Below are 18026 nucleotides of genomic sequence, written 5' to 3'. Positions count from 1 at the left end.
TCTGGAGGTGAATCTTATCTTTGGGTAGCTGTGGAGGCGGAGCAGATAGAGAAGTGGTCGGCACTCTTTCCTTCTTCTTCTCGATTTTTCTTTCTAGTAATGCTTTTTAGAGACTTTAGCCTCATCATGATTATGATAGGCTAAGCCTCTTAGCTAGGGCTAAGAGGTGAAGCTTGTAGCGTGATTAGAATGTTAGCTTTGCTTTGATTTATGCTTATTGAACTTTCATGAATTCTAGTTTAATTATAAGGAATGTCTTTAGCTTTAATGGTTTGTTGTGACTCCAATTACAATAGGTCTACGATAGCTCAGGATATTCTCTTTTCATGTATTGAGATTGTGAACTTGGGAACCCTGTTGTTCACCATCGTCTCGTGGGCATGGAAGGATGACGGAATCCTTCCTAACCTTCACAATCCTCTTATGATTGGTTGTGAGATTGGTAAATTGTTGTTGTCTGTCATCGTCTCCTGGGCATGGTTAGGTGACGGAATCACTTCCAAATCTGCATCAATCGTATCTGTAGATGATTAGATTCACGAGAAGTTCAGAGATCTGACAAATCTCTGCTTACCAATTGGATAAGAGAGGACTCTGATTCCAATTGTGTCCTTGAATCAATGCAAGGTAAGGTAGCTTCCCAATTGCTACAAGTGGATCCTTGGCACCCTAGTTTTCCACCTCTGATCTCTCTAAATTTTAGATAAATATTTCACCATTATTCCTTAAATTTATTCAATTTAGATTTCGTCTTAGTTTAGTTCTAGTTCTACTTAGTTTCAGATAACGTACAGGTTTCAGTCCCTTGAGATTCGACCTCGGTCTCGCCGAGTTTATTACTACATCACAACCCTATACTTGGGGAGTGAACATTATGCCAAACACATCTATATAGCTTTTAATTTAGGTTTCATTTATTGTATTTTATCTTGGCATAACTTAGCCTAGTTCTAGTATAAATCGCTACTGCCCAACGTCCACCACTATAATACCTTGGGATTAGATTAAATATCTACAACCCTAAGTTGTTAGATCATGATCAATTGAGTTCGACGGTCACACGAATCCAGTCACATCCTGCTGACCACTCACCTCAATTGTCTGTCCCGATAGATAGATCAAGTATTCATCTCATTAATTTATTTCTTTGGTTATTTAATACTTTATTAGTTGTAATGAGTTATACATTTATATATAAATCGGCATTGTTTAGCCTTCTTTTGTGTTTATCTGTTCATCTCTATTCCTTCGAGATTATAAAATTAAATTATTGTTGAAAGAATAAGTCCTTGAATCCATATAAATAAGGGAAAAAATTCATTTGGAAGTCCTTGAGTCCATGGAAACAAGGGAAAAAAGAATCCATTCAGAAGAGCTAACCCCTACCCTTTCACAAATTACTTGATTGCTGATCATAATCGGCAATTGAGAGGATATTGGCATCTTACGTCCAGTCTCTAATCAATCTAACTCAACGCTGTGGACGTTGGATCCCGAACAGAATCGACTTGTGGCTTCTACGAGTGCCTCTTTCGAGGGCTTTTGCACTTGTATATTTGAAAGGGTGTTGTTATGTTAGACCAGAGTAGCCACTAGCTAGTTACTTCAATTCTATAGTCAACTAGACCCTGTATAAATGCTTAAGAGAGAAAATTTGAAGATTCTCAGTCCTAAGATGACTCCTTGATCCGCGACCAAAAATTCGAGGTAAGGACTGCAGTTACAAAGAAGGAAAGTGTTAGGCACTCCAATTCGTCTGTACAAATATATGGTCTCTACTTCGCATAATTAAACTATCTTCGAGGATTAGTTTTGATTCTTGCATGTTGATGATGTGACAGTGTGTGTAATGTTGTGTTAGATGCACTGCCTATGATACGTTTTAGCTCGGGCTAGATGAATCTACCATAATTCCTCTACTTGCCAAGGTGATTGACTAGTCAGTATAAGTTTCTGATGAGCAAGATCTGATTATATCGGTAAGCCATAGAGCATACGTTTATATTAATTGGGTGTAGAGTGTTATGTATACGATGCAATATATAATGGCTATGTGATGCGATGTGTGCAATGTCATGTTCGATGCGACACCTATGACAAGCTCTAGTTCGGGCTAGATAAATCTACCCCAATTCCTCTTGTGAAAGCCTGAATTAATCGACTAAGGTTTCTGATGGGAAGAGTCCAATTATATCGACATGTTACAAAGCATACGCCTAATCAATTAGGTTTGAGATACGATGTAATGCAAGATGAATGATATGATGAGCAGAGAGTTAAGAATGGAGTAGGTGTTACACGATGCGAATGGTAGGTTACACGAAGTTGATTTGGAATTGGATGGTTGGATGGAGGTGTCGTAAGGGCTAGATCGAGTGCCTTGGATTCGAGCTTGGGTTAGCTCAAGAGGCTAGTATTAGGGCTAGGGCAAGGCTAGTCTCTCTTCCCCACTCTCAATTTCCTTGGTGGAGGGATGGGAATGGCTAGGCTAATGATGATTAGGGATCTAGTGGATTTTTTGGTGCTTGAGGGACTTGATGATTTCTTATATCTATTAGATGATTATAATGAGAAGGGGAGGTAGCCCCCAAACTCAAATTTTTTTGATAATTCATTAGAAGTCTAGGGCTTAAATAGGGTTGATTGGTTGGGATTCTAGTTGTCCATGTGACACAATTTGGGAGGCTTGATTGCTTGGTAAAAGTATGATTTCTAGCTAAATGAGGGGTACAAAAGTCTTTTTGTAATATCCATATGAATAGGGGTTACAAAGGGATGTCTGGCACTCATGGGGAGCTCCCTGCCAAAGTCAGGGAGGTGTCACATGTTGAAGTCGTTGCCTAGGGCATATGTATCCTCTTGCTTTGTCGGAAGGTTTCCTACATGTGCAAGGAAGCTCCTCCTACTTGAGGCTTACTTATTGTCTGGGTTGCGGACCCTTGTTGGGCCTATGGGCTTTAACTTTGGACTTGGATCTGGGTTTGTTTAAGGCTTGGGTTGACTAGGTGAGTCGATCGGGTTGTGACCCAGCGAGTTAACTTGGTGTAACTCAGTGAGTTGATTCAACGGATTGACTCAATGATCTGGGTTTCAAGTTTCCTAGGGTTTGGCCTTTTTTAGGGTCTTCAGGCCTAGGATTAAGATTAAGGTTTAGGGTTTAGACCTAGGGTTTGGATTTAGGGTTCAAATTGGAGTTTGAATTAGAGTTTAGATTGGAGTTCGGATTAGGGTTTTGTTTTGGGGTTTTTTCCATCCATCACGGCCATCTAAAAATGGGTTACTTTGTGTCTTATATAAGAAAAAGACCTTTTAGAATACCAGTGTAAATCAAACAAAATGAAAAACTCACAATCAGTTATTAAAAGCAACTGTAAGAAGGCGTCTCTTGAAAGAATTGATTGATATTGAATAAAGAACAAATCTAGTATATGAGCATAGACTTGAACTATAACTAAAGACTATAGTTAAGAATTATTGTTAGTAGATTACCGTTATTCCTAAGATAAATTGAGATAAAGGAAATTGATAAGATAAATTTGATTGTTGATTTGTTAGTTTAGAGATGTGATTGAGATATCTTACTCTGTCACATTCATCCACTGTTTATAGATCTTTGTTGTAACTTATTCTTCCGGATCCCTCTTCCATTATTACAATGGTTATAGCTGTCGAAAAACATCTCTCTAAATCATTTTTTCTATTATGTTTCCCCTTTGCAACCTTTCCTCTTTCAAACGCTTCTCATTGGCTAAGGTTTTGTTTTAGTTGTCTTTGGTTGCCCTTTATATTCTTAAAAAACTCGACTGCCCTTCCATCCCTTGGATGGATAGATAGGGAGGGTTCTCATATATCGACTACAATACTCCATCAACCATCCACTGACGTGTAAAAGTTAACTTATGCCAACTATAATCCCCCAAAAGTACTCTAAATCTTTCAATATCTTTTCTTTTTCCCCTTCTTGTTTCTTATATAATGTCCTACGTCATTTTCTTATTGGTTTTCTCATAATTGCCAAAATTAGGGTATAACATATAAACAGAGTGAATATAGAATATATGCATTAAAGTGGGACCATGGTAATGGTTGCATCATCTTGCGTGGGCCAAGCCCACGTAACCTACTCCTGTGAAGGATGCTGAGATGTAGGGGACAGAAGGTGATTTGACACGCACGCCATAGCTGTGCTGCCTATGTACCTGGTACCTATGTGAAGTTCAGGCCATTCATCTGGTAGGTCATTTGTATGTGACTCCGTGCTAAAAATGTAGCTAGTCCCTTCATCAAGTGGGCCATGGTTGTATGGGAAAAGTGATGGTTTGAGGAAAAAGTGCTAAACCGTCCATACATGAATCTGGTGCACCTTGAATTTTCAGTTCTTTATCTGTGAACCATTGAATTATAGAAGCCTGATCGACGGTGTAGATTCTTTCAACCTGGGAGGTTTTCAATGGTTGGATCACCAACTAAAGTTCCTCAAGAAGGGAAATGTTACTTTCGGAGTTCCATGAATTGAAGGACGCGCGTCCTATTATGTAATTGTCTCTATACCGATAGATGAGCCATTAACTTCAGATGACCCGTCACCTTGAATGAAAGATGAAAATGTGGGACATGAGAAGATGGGGAGTGGGACCAAAAAGGGTAGCCATCTCTCTAAAGTACATACATGGAGTAGGGGATATGTCAAACAAGATTGTTTTTTAGCAACGCTGCCATTGCTTCACAACCGTTGCTTTGAAGGCCACTCCTAGATGTCTAGGACCATCATGTATGTTAAATCATTTTCATTCTAATTGTCACATCATCCTTCCATGGTATTATAATATCATTAACTGGTCTATTAACAATCAGCCTCAACTTTCTACACCAAAAACCATGAAAACCATGGCGGGACACACCTAAAGCTTTCATTTTTTAAACTATCATGGGGAACAATCTTACCCGTCCCCTTAATCTCTAAGGTGGAGAAATTTGAATATTTAATGGATGTTAGAAGACAACCATCACGTGACTTAAATTTCACTTACAAAAAGCACCCAAGCATGCATAGCTTGCCTTTTATTTGTGTATATTGCATCTTTTTCCTTCAACTTTTCCTCTAGGATTTTTTCTCTTCCTCTCGCCATGCACATTGCACTTCTATACTAACGTTGGAAAGGGTGTGATAAGGACGATCACCGTCTACCTTATGTGTGTAAAATCTTGAATATGCAATTAAAAAAATAAAAAAATTTAAATTTTTAATTAATTAATAATAATGCTTAGACTTCTCATTGCATCACTTATAAAGGAAAGTAAAATTCTAATTAGAATTCTAATTTGATTAAAATAAAATTTATCTAAAATAATTAAATTTATTAAAAATAGAAAGCCTTGATTTAATCATGCCGGATGATTCTTGGTAAGATTAGAAGTAAATCCTAAGAAGACTGCATATGCTACAACTCTAAGACAAAGTAGTTATGTCCTTCCTAAAATTTACTTAAAATTGTAAGATTTTTCTAAAACTGTGATTTTGAATGGGAAAGAAGCACTTTCTTGTGAAATGGAGCAAAGTAACCTGCTTACAAGGGTTAGTTGGCCCTGGTGGCCTGTTTTAGTCAAAATTCATAAGTCACGCATCTCGTAAGGAGACCCAGATTAAACGTTATGATTGATTTCCAGTCACACTTTAAAGGGCAATATCTCCCTATCTAGAATAAATTTCTTCATTCTAGATTCACCTAGGCCCAATTATGTCATACCCTATGTATGATGGGCCCCAAATATGACAGGTTAGGCCCGCTTCCATTCAAGCTTATTTCAGTCAATTCATGTTATGAATAAGTTTGCGGCCCGCTCAACATCGCATAACCAGCATAAGCAAAAGTATCTTGGATTAGGCTTTTCGTTGGTAGAAGAAATTAATAGCCTATTTAATTTATCAATTACTATAGTAATGTAAAGAAAATGCGTAATGATTACATATGATTTATTAGCCTCTATAAAATTGTAATAAATGCATTTTTATATAACCTTAAGACTTATTTGTTTTTTAATTTTTTATGAAATGCAAACTAAATAAGACATTATTATTATTTTTAAGCGTTTGTTTAAATAAGAATTATTTTTCATAAATTGAGAGTCAAATACATTATAAAATAAAGTAGATAAAGTGCATTGCAAAATTTATATTTTATATTATAAATCTAGTTTTTTTATAATAATGTTTTAGTGAAAAAACAATATAGTAAAATTATAATTACAATCAAATATAAGTGATGCCATCTACAATTACAAAAATAAATAATTACTATCGATTTATAGTCATTTAGTGATGTAATTAGAAAACCAAATCAACCCCTTAATGTATTGATGTTTGGATTTGAATTATTATTTTTTTACAGTAATGCCATGAAAAATTACAATGATTATAAATTTTTATACTTATCAACTGACCGTAGTGGACAATTCACATGTTTGGCTTATTAGTGGTCAAATTGTAATGAATTTTTTTTTTTTAACATTAATTGAGTAATTTGGGAAACACGAAGGCCTACTTAAAATTATAATAATCTAATCACCTGGGCCACAAGAAATATGAACTATTGGCCATTCTTTTATCAGATGCAGATTAGCTATTGATAGGTTGAATAGCCAAACTACCTATTAAAGTGATGTCACCAAATTATGTGAGCCCCACCATAATGTATGTGTTGTATCCACATTGTCCGTCCATTTGGAAAGATTATTTTAGAACATGAGTTAAAGAATGAGTTAGATCCAATCTTGAGTCCAAGAAAATAGTGCGAATTGAACACCTACCATTATTCAATTAAGCCAATGTTTGTGTTTTCCCTTTGTACATGTACGTGTTAACTTATGAACAAGTTGGATCTCAAATAAATATCATGATGGACCCTAGTAAGGTTTAAACAGTGGGCATCACTCTCCTCACTACTGTCTTTTGTTGGCCTATTCTAACTTTAAATTTAACTGATTCTTTGGCTCATTCTCTAGAACAATCTCTCTAAATGTATGTACAATTTGAATATAACACTTACATCATAGTGGGGCCTATATAACTTAAGTGACTTCACTTGAGTAGCAACCTGTCAGCATGACACGGATTAGCTACTGAAGTAGACAGTATGAGTCTCGCTATCGAAGTGATGTCACCGCGTTCCATTGGCCCCACCATAATGTATTTGTTGTATCCATACCGTCCATCGATTTGGAGAGATCATCTTAGGGCATGAACTTCTTTGGGGCACGGAACAGAGTTCAAGTGGACCCACCACAGAAAACAGTGGAGATTGAACACCTATCATTGAAAACTTCCTTAGGCCACAAAAGTTTTTCGATCAAGCTTATATTTGTGTTTTCCCTCATTTCATGTCCATGTTAACTTATATATAGGTTGGATCTCAAATAAATATCATGGTGGGCCATGGGAAGTTTCAACAGTGGACTTCACTGTGATGGGGTTCACTTGAGCTTTGGATCTGCCTCGTTCTTTGGTTCATGACCTAAAATGATCTCTTCAAGTGGATGGATGGTGTGGATACAACAAACACATACGTAATGGTGGGGCCAGAGAATGTGGTGACGTCACTTCAGTAGCCAACTCGCTACTGTCGGGTTCAGTAGCTAATCCGCGTCCCTTTTACCGTCCATTTTTCTCACACAATCAAACCCCACTTCATTAATGTAACTCAATACCCCCCCTTGTGGTGCTTACTCACGTAACAACGGATGGCAATTTTGTAATATAATAAATCACCAGGGGAACTTGTATAGATGAGATGCGGATATGATTGCATTTCCGTAGGAAGATTCGTGCAGCTTAACTAACCCTAGGGTTCGAACCCAATGAACTGTTCAAAAAGGGCATTCCCGTCATTTCTCTTCTATATAATCTCTAGATGCTTGCTCGCCCTTCCTTACCTCTCTTCCCCTTGACTCTCTCGATCGACAGATCTGCGACAGGATCGGAATTTTCTCCATCGAATCGGTTGGAGGCGACGATATCGAGATTTTTCCTCAAGAAATCGATTTCCTCTTTGATTTTCGACTGTGAGTTTCGAGATCTCTGATAGTTTCCTAGCTTGTCTTGGATTTCATTTCATCCAACTGAGAAGCGTTTTTTTTTTTTTTTTTGCTCTCTTCCTTTAAGTCCTGCTGTTTTTTTTTTTTTTTCTCTCTCTCTTCTTGATTGTGATTATTTGAGGTTTTTCTGATAGAAAATCGCATTCCTGTTGATTTCATTTCTGGAATTTTTATTTTCTTTGAAGATCTTAGGGTTTATGCTTTTACTACTATTTTCTTCCCGTGAGTATGCAGAGTGTGCATTTCATTATTCTTTTTTCCGATCTGCCTTTTTTATGTAGATTTTTCTGTGATTTTGAATCGTTTCTGTGGATCTGGTATTGTTTGTGGAGAATAAACGGCTGAGATCTTACTTCAGCTGCGGTGGTGATGCAGGGATTTTGATAAGTAGCAGATTTTCTGTTCGTTGAGAGGAAGAGCAGTATGCGGTATTCGAGTCTGAGTCTGTCTGTTGACGTGTTCCGAAAAGTCATCTCCTTGAACTTGTATTGTAGGGTAATACTGTAGTTCTGTTCGATCTTCAATCCCACAATATCAATTCAGTTCTTTTCCTGTCCTCAGTCTTCCAATGGCGTAGAAGCTCTTCATCGACTTCCCTTGCTATTTCTGTAGGATTAGCTGAAGAAAACAGAAGAAAATCTCCCTTGCATCTTTGAGAAAATAGGATTTCAGTTTCAATAGTTTTAGGTTTCCCATAGGCATTAAGGCATCTTTATTCAACTGCTCTGTTCAGCACCAATCTTCTGTTCGTTGAAATATACCCAATTGCTGTCTTTTCAGTTCATTTTCCATAGTAGCTCATTGTTTCCAGGTGCCAATTAAGGGGCGTTGTTTATTCAAGGTTGCGAACGAAGTAATGGTGTGCCAAGCAGCAAGCCAGACGAGATTTCGGGCTTTGAAACATGAGAATGGGATTGCAGGGAGCTCGACCATAATAGTGAGAGTCATAGCATGCTTTCAACCTTTGCAGGATTGCCAGGTCAGTGAGCAAGAAAATAGCTCTACTTCGTTATTTTTCTAATTTTCAGGCTCTAACGCTTATGGTGTTTGTTTTGTTTCCATCCTCTGCCAGGCTGAATATTTCCGCCATCTGCTAAAGCCTGTTACGTAGATTTCTTTCATTTCCCCGCGTTTGCTATTTGAATTAAGCTGGTGATTGTAATTTTGGAGAAAGGCTATTGTTATTGCTGCAAGTATTTGATTGAATAACATCCAAGATACCATCTTCTGGTATGTAAAGGCCTTTAGGCATTCCAGAAATTATTTCTAGTAATGCCCTTCATTTGATTAATGAGGATGGTTTGTGCGTTTGTATCACAGGTAATTGCTTTTCACCATTGTATGGGGAAGGACTGCAGTTCTTGGCTCTGTTGGCATCATTTGCCATGGCAATCACCCAATTTGAACGGCATGAGCATTCCATCCGATCCAGGGCAACAGAGTTCTGTTCATCCAACGTTGTTCTCTTCCCACAAAAATCCTTTTATTTTTCTGGCTCCTCCAAGCAGAACTGTGCCTGGGTTTGCAGTTTCTGAATTTCATGAGCGGAAGGCAGCTGGAGGAAATGAACCCCAATTGTGGTATCATGGTTACCCAAATCATGCTTTTTCTCCGGCGACTACAAAATCTATTCTTGGAGAGAGGTTCTCTGCTCATGAACTCTGCGAGCTTCCACCTAATACTGGTGAGAAGAAAAAAGAAGTTTTCGATCAGTCGCTGAATAGAATGAGTTTTGTTTTTAGTTCAATTGGATATCCCTTACAAGACGCATATCATGCGGACCCAAAATTGCTTGATGCCAATGGTTTTCACGCAGAACTGCCTACGAGCAGAGAACCTTTCATCCATGAATTTGTTAAAATGGCAAACTGGTGTGAATTGGGTGAAAATAATGGAACTGGAATTCCATGCGGGGATGGAAGCGGGATGCATGAAGACACTGAAGAACTCGATGCATTACTATGCTCGGATGATGACGATGAAGAAGAAACTAGCACTGGTCATTCCCCCTTCGAAATGGCTGGATATGAAAGGAAAGGAAAAACCAATGGCAATGCAGAAGTTGCTAGTTCCGTCACACCCACCAAAAGGAGGAGACTCGATGAAGAGAATGATCCATCGCTCATGGATACCGCAAGTTCAGGAAAAGCATGGGTGGGCAAGGACGATGCTGAGTCAAGCTGTGTGAAGGGCACAGTCCCATCATCAGCCAACAAGCGACTGAGGAAGATGAGAATACATGAGACAGTGGCCATACTGCGTAGCATAATTCCAGGTGGAAAGGGTAAGGATGCTGCAACCATACTCGATGAAGCAATCCAGTACTTGAAGTCTCTTGGGCTAAAAGCCAAAGCCATTGGTGTTGCTACTGTAAAGTAGAGAGCATTGCTAGTGTTAGAGGTGGTATGTAGGGTAGCATTAGCAGCAGTACTTTTGTGTAGATATTAAAAAAGCAGGATAACCCAATGGCTACGTGTTAATGATTAAAGTGGAGATAAGCTGTGCGAATTTTCAAGGTCGATGTTGGTGGCGGAAATGATAGCAAGAAACCGTAATAAAGGGAAAGATGGAAGGAAAATGGTAGGCTTGATTCGCGGACTGGAACTATTATGGATAATGCGCGTGGGGTTGAATGATGGAGACAGAGGTTTGGTCTTTGGCTGCCCATGAAGGAATGCATGCGGGGGTTTCGTCATCTGATTGCGACACCATCCGCCTTTTTCTTCCTTTCTATGAGTGTTCTCTCTGTTTTATCCTGGCTTTGTGGATGGGTTGAATGAAAGGTGTTTGGACATTGTGGGGACAGGAGAGGAGACGACGTTGGATCGTTTTTGCTTATGATTGAAGAACAGATGAGGTCCCACAGGGCTCTTCATGGTGTACGGGTGGTTCCAAAAATCAGATGAGTTTGCCAGGGACAGTGGACGTGCTAAGTCAAACTCGCTGGTAATGCTGCTCTCTGCTGTTATTTGGATGTCAATTCAGATATCCGAAGATGCTTGGGTTCATTGTATCAATACAAGTATTGATGTCCTATACAGTTGGTAGAATGTTATGTACTGCATTGGTATGTTTTACCTTGTTCAAATTGCATTTTGTGAATATATTTTGTTGTGTTGGACGTTGTTCTTCGCTATTCTGCATTTCACAATTTTCAGAGCAAATAGTTTTTGAAGAGAGGAAAATGAGTTGAAATATTTAACTCGTGTGCCTCTTTTCATAGGGAGTGCGGTCGGGCTCACCCAAGATGGTGTAGCCCTTTGTGTGGGTCCACCTTGATGTATTTATTTTATATGCATGCTGTACATCCATTTTTCCAGATCATTTTAGGGCATGAGCTCAAAAATGAAGAAAGATCCAAATCTCAGCTGGATCATACCATAGGAAACAGTTGTGATTGAAAGCCCTACCATTAAAAAATTCCTAAGACCCACGGTAATGTCTAGTTGCCATCCAACATGTTGATAAGGTCACATAAACCCGGATGAAGGGAAAATTAAAAAATAAAAGCTTGATACATTAACTTTTGTGGCCCAATAATGGTTGATTACTGCTGTTTCCTATGGTATGGTCCACCTGAGAATTTGATCTGCTTCATTTTTTAAAGTTGCCAATTGGATGTGTAGGATGTTGGCCATGTGTGAGTTTTGAATCATTGGCCATCCATGGTAGGTCACACTAGATAAACTGCTACGATGCACCATCCATCCATGTGTACCTCAATTCTATAGGTACTTGGACCTGATCCGGTATTCCGGTTAGATACCCACGAATCGCCCAGACAAGTCACCCCCAACTCGGATGAGTTGCAACTCAACTTGAGACTGGACGAGTCTGTCCCAGTGAGTCTTTTAACCATGTTATCATCTCCCCTTGTGGAAATGCAAGGGAGTACGGTGGATTGGCCTGGATATGGGCAGGCATGTGGTTGGATTGGGCCCTTAACAGGTTCGGCTGGGCCTCTTCAAAATTTTGATTTTGTTGGCCCAGGCCCATCCCACTGCATTGTCAACCTTAATGACATAGCCCTGACAGGGTAAGTATCAATTGGGACCGTCCATATAATTGGCTCAATTCAAAAAACGCGTTAACCATCTGATCTTCACAGTGACTGTAGGAACCTAACCGGTTTCAGTGCAGTGAAGTGGCGGCTAGGAACCTAACCAGTTTCAGTGCAGTGAAGTGGTGGCTAGGTCCTTGTGAACAAATCCTGATTGATAGATACATCCCCTGCAATGCGTACTTTGGAGAGGGCTTTATCACCTGGTGGTTCTACCGGTTCTCTGCCATATCATTTCCCTTTGTTGCATATACACATAGTGAATCAACCACCAGATGAATGGTCTGTTACATGGGTAGCATGCCTCAGAACTCTTTCAACATCCTGAGCTGGGAAGGCCAGGCCCACAGGACCAGCCCATGTTCAAAATTTCAATTTCTCGGACCAGGTCCAGCTAATCAATGGCTTGAATGAAATGGCGTCTTCTAGGCTTGTTTGGATAACCATGTGGTTAGAGTTAACTTTCTCTCTGGCCCTTGGCTTTATCTGGGACATCGATTTCCTCCTAGACATCCAAGACTGGTAACTAAATTCAATAGGCCTGGTAGGAAGGCCCATTTAGGTGGTCCAGTCAGCGCCTATTGCTCATTTCAGGTTGGACTGTAGGTTGGTAGCTCAACCAAATCCATCTGCTCCATTACTTATCACAGTCTGATCGAGTAAGCAGACCAATCTATTCTTGGATGGGATGATTTGTCACCTGGAAGCGAATTGGGCTGGTGTGGTTGGACAAGCAGACCAATCTATTCATCGGGTGGGATGAGTTACGGACATTTTGTCACATCGGAGAAAATCAAAGCAATTCTATTTTCAGATTGTAACCTGCCACCTATGCAAGCCGGGTGGGTTTTGTAAGAGTATTGGTTAACTGGTGTAAAATGACCCTAGTATTCAAAGTTCTTATATTGATTATGATGATTACGTTCCATTGAATTTATTCATTTGTGATATTTTTCGATGTAAAATGCATTGGATGTATCGACTGCTAAATGTTTTATCTTGTGCATGTGGCTTTCTTCAAATTATTGTTAAATGAAGTTTTTTCAAATAAGACATTTTTATTTCAAATTTTGTTGAAGTTGGCCTTTTTAGCTCACGCAACTTGTTGTTGATAACTTTTAAGAATGGGACCTCATCAGAACTCATTTATTCTACCGAGACGGAATTAATTGCAGGATGTTTTTGGATACAGCCATTTCAGAAAAAATCATGCATTGTTTGATTCAAGAAAATTATGAGCAGGGTTGGAATGCCAAAAAAAATAAATGAGCTGATTGAAGATCCTAGGTTGAAAGTTTCTAAAAAGTAAATAGGTAGGATGATCAAGATACTTAGATTAAAAGTCCTGGAAGTCCAATTCCTTCTTCGATGTTGGGTGGGTGAGCATGTTTGGATTGCAACAAACCACTTATGCAAGGTGAATGGATTAGTAAGTCTAACCCAATCGGTCACCTCATAAAGTTGGGTTGGATAGGGAGGGTTTTGCGAAAGTCGATCTTGAGTAGGTTGGAACAAGACGCCTTTGAACTGATCCCAGACGCCCACAGGTAAAGCTAATTCTCCAGGTCAAATGAATTGAAACTACGGCAAGAATTTAGATAGTGGTCCCAGTTGGACCCTAACCCAATTCTTTGGATTTCAGGCTGGTCTGGTATTGGAGTTGAGTCAGTGGTATATGGGCGTTCATCGCCCATCTCTGTTCTTGTGTGGTTGTTATTAACTCAAGTGATCCATATAGGTCTGGAACCCAATTAAGATAGTATCTCCTTTTGAGCCGACGGACGAGATTGACGCCTGATGGAAGTACATGATGTATTCGATTCCCCTCATTTGACTCAATGTTTAGCTCATCCACACAGCAGGCCAACGATTTAGATGGCTTTGAGAAATGTATCATAGTTCAAAACCCAAAAACTCAACTTGACCTGTCTCCAGCCAGGCCAGGTCGACTCAAAGGCTCGATGACTCTTTGCTTGACTCGGCTCAGCAATTAATAATGGAATATGTTTAAGATAGCTTTGACTAATTAAAAAATAGATAATAACTGTTAAAGAATGTTCAGATTGAGTTTGGAACTTGATACTCCTATTCAACTTTTATTAAACTCTTAAACCAGGTGATTGGTTTTGGAATTATAGACCAGCATAAGCAGGGCCCACTATTTTGAACGATTCAGATTCAGTTACACAGAAATTTCGAGTCCAGTTCCCATGTGAATGAATATGCATCATTTACTTAAAAAGAGAAAGAACCTTGGTCTACAACTTCCATGTGAGGCTGGAGTCTGGATTCCTCGTTGTTTTAAGACTCTGCCTAAACTTTAAGACTACCAAGAGAAAAACAAATCACATGCCATTTCCACCCTACTCATCCAACCAGCAATCCAATGGCTATAACAACAAAACCCATTTCGGAGATTCAAACAATTCAAGTATGAACTCTTCTCTCTCTAGGAAATGGAATTTCTCCATCTCCGCGGCGCTTTCCTTGGCTGTTCGGACTGTGCTGGCACCTGAGACCCCATATCTTGGTTCTCATATGGCGTCATCTTCGTAAGCTTGCTAAGTTTCTTCCACCCACTAGTCCATGCTGATGTCTGTTTCGGTTTCGTAATCTTCTCGAATTGCCTCTGCAAGTTGTCCATGTCTGCCTGGAGTTCGCGGTACTTTGACTTCATGCTCTCAAGCTCAAATTTGAGTGTGTTGATGTCCTTCTTTGCCGTCGCCCACCCCTCTTGGAAGGACTGTGGGGTCCCCTCTAGCAGTGCCTTGCGGGTAGAGATCACAGGCTGATAGTGCGATTCTGCTGCAGCATCTTTAAGAGCATTGTTTGCGATCGCATTGTTTATCTTTACTTGCTCGGAGAAGAGGACTTGAACTACTACTCTAAGGGGAAGCCGCTCGTTTTGGGCAGCATGCATACACGCATCAATGGAGAGCTTCTGGCAATCCATCACCCGACAAAGCCGCTTCCTTTCATGCTCGGAGAGTGTTGGATGTGCCTTTATAATCACAAAAACATAACATTTCATCTTTAGTTAGCTTTTGGAAGTAAGCCCCAAATTGATATTTCACTGAAACTGAACTTATCTAGCTTATGGGATGACACACAAAATGAAAATTCAAATGGGCAAAACAACAATATTTTGAAAAGAACCATGTATTATTTTGGTGGAAAAGCATTTCATTGAAACCCATTTGCCAAATGTGCCGTTAGGCCCATATAAGATTTTTTTACCTAAATCAAAATCACCATCACATTAAAAAATCAGATATGAAGAAAGCACTTAGAATAATTTATATAAATTATTGGATTAGGCCACCATAAAATTATTGCAACAGGATAAAACAGAGTATCCAAGGTAAGGGATTTTGGAATATTACTTGTTTGAAATGTTAAACTATTAAAATAATCTACTTATTTTAAGGATAATGAGATTTGAATTACCTTAAGATATGAGTCGACCGCTCGATAAAGTCCGTCGTCGCAAGTCCTAGCGGATTCCGGCAATGCCTCTGCTAAGACTTGGAATTTTGTGAGGGAGAGGTTCCGGTCCCTTGACACCTCTGTGAGATAGCTGTCGACGAGCCTCGCCACTCTCATTTTCGCATTGGGGCCACTAGTCCTTGGAGAGCCTTCATAACCATGCTTCTCTGAGAAAGACTGACGGCTGGGGCTCGACAGCTCTGTTTGTTCTTGAACCAGGAAATGCTCTAAGAGCCTCTGAACTAGATCAACGTCGTAAAGGGTATCGCTCTTGTTATATGATGGGATAAGGAGGTCTGGCAGAGTCGCCTGCTCGAACTGCATTCCCACCCGCTTCTCCAATTCAGTGATGAGTGCTGGCGCAACCTTTAACATGTTCGCCATCCTCAGAAGCCTAAGAAGGAAACTGCAGGAGACGCTGTCCTTCTGCGGCGGGATTATGCTAATGAGGCTCTCGACAATCATCCGCTGCTCTCTCATTTGAATGTTTGGGATGTCATCTTTGCTTCCGACAACGATCATATGGAGGGAACCTCCTTTCCAGATCCCACTATCTCTATTCTCATCTCCCACCCCCTCCTTCAATAGGCCAGGCAGCCATTTGGATGCATATTGCATGATTGAGGCCCCAATCAACTCGAATCGCATCCCCTTCACCTTGATTGCTGTGACCACCCTTACAAAGTGGTCGATTCTCAGTATCGAGACGTCCTCGAACCACCAATCTGGCGGGACTGGTTGGTTCCTGTTGGGGCTCGATTCCTTCAATTCACTCCATTTCGGGCTATCCACCTTTGCGGGTCTTCCAGTGTATGCCCATCTGATGCCTCTTGGATTAGCACAGGCCTTCCATGCAATGGATTCGCTGCATCGGCGAACAATCTGAAGGTTTTCAGCCCATGGTGAGAGCTGTTCACAGCTCTTTAATACCAAGATCGAGTCTCGCCATGACGACAGGACTACATAGCTGAGGAATGCTTCTGTTTTGAATATGAGGTTCCCTTCCTCCAAATCCTCTGTCATTTCGAGATACTCTGCAGCACACCTCAGGCCGGAGATGTTCGCAGCGGTCAGATCGACGGCTATTCCGTAGCAGAACTTTGCCGCAAGCTCAAATGCCTCTGGCCCACCTGGGAGATCGTCTAGCTCTACTCTGTTCAGTTCGGTGTCACGCGACTCATATATGATTCTATTCATCCTTCCGCTCCGCGAAAGCAGAGGATACTTCATGACATGAGAAAGAACAGCAATAAAAAAGAATCCTGGAAGCCAAATTCCTAATTTTCAATGGGATGCGTTTGGATGCGCAGGTCAATTCAATTCAATTTGATAGTTCATCCAAACGCATCCTTAGTTTTCCAACTTTTGTAACAAAAAAAACACATATCCTTTCCAACCAAAGAGCTGAATTATATCAAAAGGGAGTGTCACAAGCAAGAAGAGACAGTAAATAAAGAGAATTTCAGACGTGAAGTAGCAAAAATCATACCTTGTGTAAATGGAAACTAGCATCACCTACTCGAACTAGAAGATCGCTTGGAATATCCGTCGCAACATACCTATTTTCATCAAAACCCATCATAAATTCACCAAATTGCATAAGCCAATCTTGCTGAAAATCCCATTTCAAACTAAAAACCAATAAAGAAAAAGACCCAACAGAGAAAAAGGGAATATATCTCAATTACCATGACTGATCTCTCCGCTCAAACCCTTCCGTCTTGACTCCATGCTTGCTTGAACCGATCACTCCGTTCCCATACTCTCTCCCACTTATGGATTCGCCCTCCGATTCCCACATCGTATGGATTAAAAACCCAGAAAAATCAACTGAAATTTTTCAGAGAAGAGGCTCTAGAGAGAGAGAGAGAGAGCGCGCAAAAACAGAGAACCCCAAGAAGCAGGGGATGCTGAAGATGAAGGAGAAGCTGAAAATTAAGGCAGGTCCTTTGAACAGTCCCGATTAATAGATGCATCCCCTGCAATGTGTACTCTGGAGAGGGTTTTATCTCCTGGTGATTCTACTCTCCCTACTCTATCATTTCCCTCCACTGTACGTACAGATAGCGGTGCTGATTGGAACCAACCACCTGATGCGCCCACCAGATGAATGGTCTGTTCCATGGGCATGGCTCCGTGGGCCCTGCATACATGCTGGATGTGAGCCCCAGACAGGATAGCATGCCTCAGAACTCTTTCAAGTTACCTAGCTGGGAAGGCTAGCCCCACAAGACCAACCCCAGTGCAAAATTTCAATTTTAACCGGGTCCAGCCCATCAATGGCCCTGAATGAAACGGCCATCACTGATGTGATAACCTTTCTAGGCTTGTTTGGGTAACCACCTGGACAATGATCTCCATGTGGACATTTACAACTTCTAACTAAATT

The 18026-nt window shown here is 40.3% G+C and overlaps 2 protein-coding genes across 4 annotated transcripts; one reads left to right on the top strand and one right to left on the bottom strand.

The window, feature by feature from the left end:
• Window positions 1-7905: 7905 nt before the first annotated feature.
• Window positions 7906-11212, top strand: LOC131242409 (transcription factor bHLH143-like). 3 transcript variants are annotated; one of them, XM_058241006.1, is made up of 4 exons: window positions 7906-8058; window positions 8467-9070; window positions 9164-9321; window positions 9412-11212. In XM_058241006.1, exon 4 carries the CDS (start codon window positions 9433-9435, stop codon window positions 10468-10470), a length of 1038 nt encoding a protein of 345 aa, XP_058096989.1. In that variant the 5' UTR covers window positions 7906-8058; window positions 8467-9070; window positions 9164-9321; window positions 9412-9432; the 3' UTR covers window positions 10471-11212. The 3 variants fall into 3 exon arrangements, with proteins under 3 accessions (XP_058096989.1, XP_058096992.1, XP_058096991.1); XM_058241009.1 differs by having other exon boundaries at window positions 7921-8058; window positions 8933-9070; XM_058241008.1 differs by lacking the exon at window positions 7906-8058 and having other exon boundaries at window positions 8450-9070.
• Window positions 11213-14364: 3152 nt separating this feature from the next.
• Window positions 14365-17666, bottom strand: LOC131242408 (root phototropism protein 3). The gene is made up of 4 exons (XM_058241005.1): window positions 17326-17666; window positions 17127-17196; window positions 15599-16861; window positions 14365-15152 (listed from the first exon to the last, which is right to left on the bottom strand). The coding sequence occupies exons 1-4, from the start codon at window positions 17436-17438 to the stop codon at window positions 14601-14603; spliced, it is 1998 nt and encodes a 665-aa protein (XP_058096988.1). The 5' UTR covers window positions 17439-17666; the 3' UTR covers window positions 14365-14600.
• Between the last annotated feature and the right edge of the window lie 360 nt (window positions 17667-18026).

This window comes from Magnolia sinica, chromosome 4 (assembly GCF_029962835.1).
Source record: "Magnolia sinica isolate HGM2019 chromosome 4, MsV1, whole genome shotgun sequence".
NCBI classification, from domain to species: domain Eukaryota; kingdom Viridiplantae; phylum Streptophyta; class Magnoliopsida; order Magnoliales; family Magnoliaceae; genus Magnolia; species Magnolia sinica.
Note: the sequence above shows the minus strand (reverse complement) of the source record. Positions and strands in the feature narration are given on the sequence as shown.

Coding starts and splice junctions, on each gene's coding strand:
- LOC131242408 (XM_058241005.1), bottom strand. CDS start 17,438: ATGTGGGAATCGGAGGGCGAATCCATAAGTGGGAGAGAGTATGGGAAC. Junction 17,197..17,325: donor GAGCGGAGAGATCAGTCATG/GTAATTGAGATA, acceptor TGATGAAAATAG/GTATGTTGCGACGGATATTC. Junction 15,153..15,598: donor CGGTCGACTCATATCTTAAG/GTAATTCAAATC, acceptor GTGATTATAAAG/GCACATCCAACACTCTCCGA.
- LOC131242409 (XM_058241006.1), top strand. CDS start 9,433: ATGGGGAAGGACTGCAGTTCTTGGCTCTGTTGGCATCATTTGCCATGG.